Here is a 9903-nt window from a genome sequence, read left to right as displayed (position 1 = left end):
GTCCGGAGCCTGTGCTCCGCAACGGGAGAGGCCACAACAGTGAGAGGCCCGCGTACCACAAAAAAAAAAAAAAAAGCAGCTCAGGGTTGATAAGCTTTATATTTTTTACTTACTGTAGTCTCACAACTCAGAAAGTATTGTTCATTTGCCAGGGAGGGGATAAGGGGGTCTGTGCTTCATACCCTACCTCGCAGCCTATCAATAACAAGTCTTGACATACCTGCCTTTTCTGGTTGTATCCTAAGGGTCTAAAATGATACCTGGCCAAAACAGGCATTTGGTAAATATTTGTTGAATACATGAAAAGAACATTCATGAAATAGCTATATAATTGTAATATAAGTTCACTATTCTGTTTCTTTAAATCGAAGTATATACAATCTATTACAATATTTCATCTGTAGCAACTAAATACATGAGCACCATCATGTGGAATATCGTACAGCTGTCACTCACAGGTGGTGACTTGCTGCCACCCTCCTTCATCCCCCTCTGAAGCAAACAAAAGACAACAACCACCACAAAAACCTGTGGCTTTTTAGTGTTTCTACATCTGACTGAATGAAATAACAAATGTCAATGCAACAAATTACAGCTGAAAAGTTACAGTTGGTCCTTACGATTGGATCACACACAAGTTCAACGTAGTATACCAGAGAAATCTGGGGGGGGTTTCCAAGGTGAGATTTGCACATGACTGTTACTACAGCACAGCAGTGCTTTTTTTTTTTTTTTTTTTTTTTGGGGTACGGGCCTCTCACTGTTGTGGCCTCTCCCGTTGCGGAGCACAGGCTCCGGACGCACAGGCTCAGCGGCCATGGCTCACGGGCCCAGCCGCTCCGCGGCATGTGGGATCTTCCCGGACCGGGGCACGAACCCGTGTCCCCTGCATCGGCAGGCGGACTCTCAACCACTGCGCCACCAGGGAAGCCCCGACAGCAGTGCTTTTAGTAACACTGATGTCTGTGCCTCAAAACTTTGTGTAATTTAAGATTATGATTGGTGTCAGTTTTAATGAAAAGAATTGCGTTACTATAAATCCCCAATCCATGAATAAATCTGTCCTTATGATTAAACTTAAATGTTACATGGAAGACAGGTAATATAGTTGATTCCCAATTTTTCTCACACAGTTTAGAGCATTAATATGTAAAGTCAGATTAGGCCTGCCAAGAGATTTGTTTCTCTCTTCTTTTTTTTTTTTTTTTTTTTTTTTTGCGGTACGCGGGCCCCTCACCGCTGTGGCCTCTCGCGCTGCGGAGCACAGGCTCCGGACGCGCAGGCCCAGCGGCCATGGCTCACGGGCCCAGCCGCTCCGCGGCATGTGGGATCCTCCCGGACCAGGGCACGAACCCGCGTCCCCTGCATCGGCAGGCGGACTCTCAACCACTGCGCCACCAGGGAAGCCCTGTTTCTCTCTTCTTGCACATTTTATGCTCATCTAAAATGCTGTTTCATCTATTCAACTAAAAAAATTTGTGAATCACTAGACAATTGTATTATCTCTTCTTTTTAGTATCACTTATACTTTTTTAGACTTTTTTTTTCCAATTTTATCAATAATAATAAGATTTTTCCCCAACATGCCTTTCTTTTCCAGTTTCAAGACCAACAGAAAGGGGAGACAAAGGTTATGTCCCTTCTGTATTTATCCCCATCTCAACAATGTAAGTAATCTTAGTCACATGTAAAATAATTCTTACTGAGCTTATCCAAAAAAAGCTGGAAATTTAAGAGTAGAGCAGGGTACATATAACTCAGAATAAAGCATTTTAATGCTCAATGTCCCATTACCTTTAACACATAAAGCTAGTCTTCAGGATGCACCACAGCCCATCACGAAGGAATTCTAAAGTTGCCCTTTTATATGCCTTATATTCCATAGCAGGCTGAATGCTCTGATTTCCAATGATGAATTAGGCATCTCAGTGTCACGAATAGATGAAGTCCTAGAAATGAGTTCTGTTGGGGAGATGGAAATTTCCCCCTCTACCCCTTCCAGTTCTGATGGCTGGACTAATAATAAAATTGACACAAGGCAGATTAACAGGATAAAAGGAACAAATTTTAAGTCGTGTGCATAGAAGTCTCATAGAAATGACTGAAGAAATGGCCAAAACAGGCAGCTTTTATTCTTTTTTGGGCAAAAAGTCAATAAATTTGTGAGGAATCGACAGGACAAAGATACGTAGGTTTTGGGTGCTTAAGTCGTGAAGAATCTAAACGGAGTTTGGGCCTGGGGTATTAAATTAAAGAAGTAACAAGGTTCATTTGTACAGGCTTCTCAGCCCCGAATGAAGCCCCTATCTCTGGCAAGAAGGATGTTCTTCCACCTCCAGATGCAAGGAGGGCGCCTCTCACGGAAGAGATTTATTTCCTGCTTTGGGGGAGGCAGAGAGGAGGGTCAGAGTGTCCCTCCTGCATTGGTTCTTTCTTAAGTAACTTAAGTCATTTAATTCAAAATAATCGATATGCCACTGAGGCACATTTTGGGGTGGCCTGCCCTGAGCCCTAACAGCTCCTAACACAGTAAGTCACTACAAGCTATTATTTTTAATCCTTTTCCATATTTACCCTGTCATCTCTTTAAGCCGAAGTGATTCAACGGAGACACATTCTCCAACAGACCTTCTTCCCATGTCACCAAGTGTGTACGCAGTGCTGAGAGAAAACCTGAGTCCCACAACAATTGAAACTGCAGTATGTCCCCTTTCTTTCCATTGCTGTCAAGGGCATTTCTGCGGAAGCGAAGGCGGTGTGTGAATCGACGGGGGGTGCAGACCTGCAGTGAGAAAACACATTTGTTGGGCAATGAGCAGTGAGAAAACACATTTGTTGGAACAAATCCATGAGCATAACACAAGGGGTGTACGTCTGTCTGGTCCTGCGTGTTGCTGATGTTATGGGCATTGGAAGCAGATACCTACACTGACTTGAACTGCTTTGAGGTCTTTCCATCAAAAGCCATCCAAGGGCAAAATATCTCTGTATCCCCCTACTCAAGTACACTTCATGCCTACTTCCACCATTGGCCCCACCACTCTCCCCACTGTAGCAGACAATACTTATATGTCATTATATGCAAGTCTAGTTTAATATTTTATTTTAGCAATTCAAGCACCACAAATTCCAATTTTTCTTGATTATTTGCCTTATTGGTCCTGTCCTGGGAGCTTCTTCAAGTAGTATGTGAACAACAATCAATAGCAGCATAATAATACTCTTTTGAGAACTGAGTCATAATCTTATATGCTACTATGTGCTTTAGGATGCATTCTATCTAGTATTATTCTCCAATATTGTCAAACAGTTCAAAACCCCAATTACATTAGGATGCATGTACATCAGAATACTAGATTCTTGGAGGGACCTGAGCTCCAAGAGATTAGTGTCTGGCTGTAAATCAAGTGGTTTTTAGTCCTTCTCTTGAAGATTTCCAGAAATAGAAAAACTTATTCCAATGTTAATTGTCCTTAAATCATTTAGTTATAAGAGGACTTTTGCTACATTTTACACCCGTTTCTTTATTACGTTTTTGTGGGATGAATAGGCCTCCTTAAAATCGTTTTTATTTATTTTAAAGTTGCCTTTATTTTAGATTGATCAACCTTAGTTACTTTTGTAAGTACTGTACTTGGTCATTGGTAGAAAGATTATGAAACAAAGTATGTATTTAGTAGACAAGAGAATGTTTACCTAAGAAATGGTGACTTACTTGCAAAACAATAGTTTGCTCAAAGGTCATTTTTCATTTTTCAATTTTAGATGAAATCTCCCTATTCTGCTGAATGACAGGATAAGCTCTTGACACTCAAAAGAAGGAAGCAAATGAAAGAGTTTAAAGACTGATCTTTGCCAACAATCACATCTTGTTTCTTCAGATTTGTATATACCGGTTTCCAGGAAATGGTTAAGTTCGAAGCTTTCCTCTCACTGGTGTGACACCCCCAAATGGGAATGTCATGACTGAAATGCTAAAAACCAAAGCTTCAGATAAACTTGTGAGATAAAACACTTTAAGAAACCAATGTTAATATAATGTTAACAAAAGACTCATTTGTATGTATTTGTTTCATTTCTGATTTTGTTTCTCTTGTGTTACTTATGATTTTGGCTCTAGCAGGTTTAAGTGTTAAGACTTCACAACAGGTCAAAAATAACAAAGTCACACGTACATTACTCAACAACCAGCAGGATGGCCTGATGGAAAAGCCGAATAAGCTAATGTCCTGAGTTCTAGCAAGTTAAGAGTCATCACACTAGATACAAGATGGAAGTAATGACAGGGCATTAACGGCAGCAATTCACACGGTGTGTGTCCAGGGGCGAATTAGGAAGCCTCTTGGTTGCTATGTCAACATTGTCCTAACTTCAGGATTCACAGCTGCTGGTACCACGGCCAGGAACACCTCTCCTATTCGGGAGAGGGATCCAGAGTCATTCCTGGTGGTATCTCAGACAAACCGCACTAAAAGCAGACACATGGGTAAAAATCTCATGAAATGAGGACTGGGAGGAAGATAACAACACTGGCCTTGGGTGAGTGATTTGATCGCTGGGTTGTGTGTTCTTCATCTCTAGAAGAGGTTAGGCTAGGTGGGCTATGGTCCTTTCCAGCTCTAAGAGTCTCTGGTCCCATGAATCCAACCTGAGCCAGGGGAAAGGAATTTAGGATGAGAAGTTCCATCCCTGGTGATGCAGGAGGGGAGGTGGTTTACCGAATGGCAATGCATGTATATGGGCTGCAGGTCTACTTTGGTCCTTCCCTTGCCCGTACTGAATGCTTAATGGTGCCATTGAACAGCTGCTGCCCTTAGTAATAGTGTGGGATCTCCCAGTGCCCAAGCCCTGGGGAGCTCTCCATGTCTCCAGGCCCTAGAGAAGCTGCTGAGCCAGGTGAGGAAGTCATGATGCTGAGGCATCTGCCATGACCAGCCACAAAATGTCCTGAGGCTGGTGTCCAAGGTAAGCCCTGACTGCAGAGTCACAGGTGGCAGTCCCCTGTGGGGGTGCTCCTCACTAACTTCTTTAACCCATTTCCCATCTTCCAGGTCAAACAAGGAGAAGCTAATGTTTGATGGAAAAGATGTCAAAGAAAAAAAAAAAAAGCTTTTAATGTAACCTGCCTTCTCCCTTAGAGCGATTCCGTCCTATCCATCTCATCCTTTATACCTGCCCACATGATCCTAGATTATTCCTATGGGACAAACTCTGCACCTGTCCCAAGGCCAATTCCCTTACTCCTTTGCAAGCTCTTGACAGTATTCTTTGGGTGAAGGTGTCTGTTCAATGTAGGACCACAGGCTAACTCAAGATGCATTTTCCCAGTCTCCACTTCTCTTTACCAGCCCAATTTTCTTGAAATTCAAATATATCAATTGGCAGCAGAAGTGGAAGAAATAATTTTAAACTTGGTTTAAGGAGATAATTTCCTACCGGGAAATACTCATAAACAATTGGATTTAGATACCAAAAAATGTTGCAGAAGCTCTTTTTTTTTTAATTTATTTTATTTATTTTTGGCTGTGTTGGGTCTTCGTTACACATGGGTTTTCTCTAGTTGCGTCAAGTGAGGGCTGCTCTTTTTCCCGGTGTGCGGGAATATACACAAGACTGAACTACTTTCAGTTTCTTTCACGGCCCATGCTCACTCTTGCCTCCCTCTGCTGTGTCCTCTCAGGTCTCCAACCCCAGCCCACCTACCCTCTCACCTCAATAACATTCACACATCCTTCAGGCTCTGGAAAGCCTTCCTGCCCAACACATACACACACACACACACACACACACACGTGTAGGGCTCAGGTCACATCATGCCTCCTCCATATCCTCTACATGACCCAGCACCATTCTTATCACCTTGGTTATAAATGCGTATCATCTGTCTTCATTAGACTCTAAGCAAGCTCTGTATGTACAGGGACAAAGAAGCCCTTGTTCACAGTTATATCCCTAAAATCTAGCACAGTCTGCCTCTTAATAAACACTAGTTAATGATTTAGTGTTTGAACTAAAGGACATACAGGACAGTAGTTAGTTCATTTCTTTCCTTTGCTCCTTGATCTGCCTGCAAGACAAGGCTAGAATTCCCTTTATAACCCTCCAAACTCTAAAATTGTGGAACAGTCCCTGATATTTTACTTCAAACTGATTAACCAAAACACACTTGCTATTGCTCAAAAAACAAGACATTTCCTCTACTTCACCTCACTCATGATATCCAAACACTATAAAATGCTGTGGAATTAGACTGTTCATTAGCTCACTCTAACTTCCCTTTAATTTAGGTATCTCATGTGTGCCTAGCATCCCAGGCATCTGTCCACCCACAGATGAATCAAGTGTTCCTGATATTTCCCCTTAGTTCCCCGTGATTAAACTCATTGCCTTTATTACTCCCACCCCTGGTAAAAGTCCCACATGACTCTCTCTTACTTAGGCTGGACAGTCATCCACTGAGATGTCTCACAGCCTGCTGCAGATGGAAAGAACCCTAGAGGCCCTCCAGACAGGGTGGAGATGGGGGAGAGGTTGGAGGGGTGTGGAGGAGTGGTGCTCTCACTGAAGTTTTTTGGAATACACCTGTTCTTAATCCTCCTCCCCCCTCAATTCTAGCTCAATAGGATAGAGCCTGTGCTGAGTTCTGAATGGTTGATTTAACCTCTGATTCATTATCCCAGGGTTATTCATTCAAAAATATTTTTGAGACTATCAGGCATTGCCTTTTTCAACCAGGGTTTCCTATCTGAACCACAAAACACAGAAAGTGATTTGCTTGACTATTTTCTCAGTTCTCCCAAGGATGGTACATAGTGCCATTCTAGATAAACAGGAGAGAAGGTAATTAATACACAGATGCCCCGGGCATTAGGCTTAATTCTCTCGTGGAACCTGAGATGAGACAGGCTGTAACACAGCACAAAGTCCCTCCTGTTGTGAGGAGAGATGAAAACAGACAAGCACATAATAAAGGACAGACTTAGTAAGTGCTATGAAGAATATAAATGTGACATAGAGTAACTGGAAGAAATGGTCATTGAAGGTCTCTCTGAGGAGATGACATTTGAGCTGAGAACACAGCATCCTAAAGGAACAGCATACACATACATAGAACCCAGGCAGGTAAAAGCTGGGGGTACTTGAGGAACAGAAAGAGGCCACAGGGTGGGGAGTATACAAGAGCATGGAGAGAGGGGGACAAGATGTGTAGGAGAGGGAGACAAGATCAGATGGTGTAGGGCTCTGCTGGGAGAGTGGAAGCCTCTGGATTTTATTGCAAATGCTTTAGGAAGGAGTGGTGTTATAATTTGTTTCTTCATTATATCTAAGTTTTCATTTGTTTTAAGTAAACATTTAACAAGGTTTCTATAGAAGAACTCTCCCCTCCCTCCAGTTCCCCTACTAGGGACCTCATGGGTGTGCAATGTGTGCATCTATAAAGGGCAGAACAGTCAGAGGCTCTACACTTGGTTTAGTGCTCTGCCTTTGCCTTCTTGAAATTCTTAATAAGTTTGAATAAGGGGCCTCTTGTTTTCATTTTGCACTGGGCCTGCAAATTATATAGCGGGTCCTGTCCTCTCCTAACGAGAAAAATAGATGCCCATTTGCATTCTGGGAATTACATAAAGTGCCCTTGCAGCCCTGGGGACTGGTGCTGTCATGAGGCCAGAAGCTGTGGTCCAGTAAGGTGGGGCCCATCACACACTGGAAGTCTTAGGTTGGTCCCCAGGTCACCCTAAGTAGATAGAGCCTTTTAAAGAATGGTTGAGCAGAGCCCGAAGAAACGCTGTCCATGCCTCCTAGAACCATTCAGTAAATCACACACATAGCAGACTGGGCCAAAACGATTTTTTCTGGTCCTGCCAATCTTTCAAAATCATGGTCCGGTGACTAAATTATTTTCCTCCATTATACTTCTTCCCCACTCCCTCTGATATAATCACCATAAGGGAGAAGGTGGGGATTGGGGGTGGGGCTTGGGAGCGGCGAGAAGACGCTAGAAAAAAAGAGAAAAGTGCCCTTTGCAGATCTAGAAAAAGACAGTTAAAGAAACAGCCAGCCTCCCACCTTCATTTCTGGATTAAGGGTAGTTAGGCCAGCTGGGTGAGGGTCAGAGCTAGAAACACTAATGAGATCTGAGTTAGCATGTGTGCAGATTGTGTAAATACGGAAGTGAGGGAGAAAAAAGGGACGTCTCCAGGCCACGGGAAGAAAGAAAAGATGGAAGAGAATGAGTAAGGTTTCCAGCACATTAAGCAATTAGACAACGTCCCCCGCCCTCCCTCCAAAGTTAAAAGGCACCCAGGACCCCGCCGCTGCCTTTCATCGTTCCAGGGCCACTATTCTCGGACTCGGGCAGGGAGAGCGCGCTGGGCAGCTACGGCCGGGCCGAGGCGAGCCTTCTGATCCCGCCCTCGCGGAGGCTGCGGGACGGAACCCGCGGGGGGGCGGGCGGTCAGCTGGAAAGCCCCGGGCTCGCGCCTGCGTACTGCTCCCTCCATCTCTACTTTCGCTTTTCGGTTTCTTGTCAATTCTGCTACTTCTCGCTCCCAGACTATTTCCCCGAAAGCACGTGGGGCGGCTCTTCTGAGCAGCCGCGTCCCTCCCGCCAGGCGCCGGGCCAGCTATTTTGGAAACTAATCAAACAGCCTGACAGACTGCACCTCCCCGAGTGTACCTCATCCTGGGCGGGCCTGGACTGCTCTTCTGAAAGCACAAGACTTAAAAACGTGCTCGTAAGGGTGTTTGGTCTACGAATGTAATACTGCTCGTAATAGACATTTAAAAAAAAAAAAAGAAGAAAAGTAAAGAAAATTATAAGAAGTAACCCACCACCCCGGAACATGTTAGGGACATTCTGTAGAGGGTCCAGACAAGCAGGCAAAGTTTGTGTTTATCATAAATGCAATGAGAGTTGTCAAGACTTTTGAGCAGGGAATGACTGTATAAATAAGGTGTTTTAGAGAATTTAATGTGGCAAATACAGTCGAGGGGGAAGGGACAGAAAAAAGGTAGTGTAACTGGCATCTACTGTAGCATTCCAGTTCTGAACTGATGAAAGCCTACAGTGGGGTATTGTCAATGATGGGAAAACTAAGGCAGATAAAGGCATAGGGAAGGAAGCATCCACAGAACTTGATGACAATCAGAATATGGAGAGCCAAAGAGAAACATCCTATTTGCAGCTGTTAAGATTATTTAATTTCCCTGTCAATACTGAAGCTAGTCTCTGTGCAAATTTTACAGTACCAGAAAAAAATATGTTAAACATATTATCTACCTTTCGTAGAGCTTTTCTCAGACATTGTCTGGGCCCTTAGTACAGGGTGTTAGTAGAAGGGGAAGGACTTTTTCTGGTGTCCTGGCATCTTTTTGCACAGAAGGCTGCTACTTTGGTACCAAGGGTCATTGCTATCAGTACCGGCTTTGTGAGGGTGAATATGTGACAAGAAGAAGAAGGGTATAGATGTGAGAAGGGAAAAAAACTATAATAGATACACATATAAGCATACCTCTGGGAAATTACTTAGAGCATTTCCTACCCAAAGTTGCCTTATTATTCTAGGCTTGATTCAAGTCCCACCTACTTAGAGGAACCAATTGATTTTCTGTGCACGCATTCCAAGATCTAGTCTAGACTGGCCTCAGAGATGCCTACCTGGAGAAGTGACATTTAAGCTTAGATTTAAGCTAAGACATAAAAAATGAGTTATCGGGCTTCCCTGGTGGCGCAGTGGTTGAGAATCTGCCTGCCGATGCAGGGGACACGGGTTCGAGCCCTGGTTTGGGAAGATCCCACATGCCGCGGAGCAACTAGGCCCGTGAGCCACAATTACTGAGCCTGCACGTCTGGAGCCTGTGCTCCGCAACAAGAGAGGCCGCGATAGTGAGAGGCCCGTGCAC

At 43.8% G+C, this 9903-nt stretch overlaps 1 protein-coding gene across 1 annotated transcript in view; it reads left to right on the top strand.

The window, feature by feature from the left end:
- Nucleotides 1–3915, top strand: part of STAT4 (signal transducer and activator of transcription 4) — a 93474-nt gene extending 89559 nt beyond the window's left edge. Inside the window, exons 22-24 of the mRNA XM_007114599.2 lie at nt 1601–1667; nt 2592–2700; nt 3766–3915. Coding sequence (XP_007114661.1) covers nt 1601–1667; nt 2592–2700; nt 3766–3792 — 203 coding nt within the window. The 3' untranslated portion in view covers nt 3793–3915. The remainder of the gene's footprint in view (nt 1–1600; nt 1668–2591; nt 2701–3765) is intronic.
- Nucleotides 3916–9903: the final 5988 nt, after the last annotated feature.

The sequence above is a fragment of the Physeter macrocephalus genome, chromosome 2 (assembly GCF_002837175.3).
Source record: "Physeter macrocephalus isolate SW-GA chromosome 2, ASM283717v5, whole genome shotgun sequence".
NCBI lineage: Eukaryota > Metazoa > Chordata > Mammalia > Artiodactyla > Physeteridae > Physeter > Physeter macrocephalus.
Note: the sequence above shows the minus strand (reverse complement) of the source record. Positions and strands in the feature narration are given on the sequence as shown.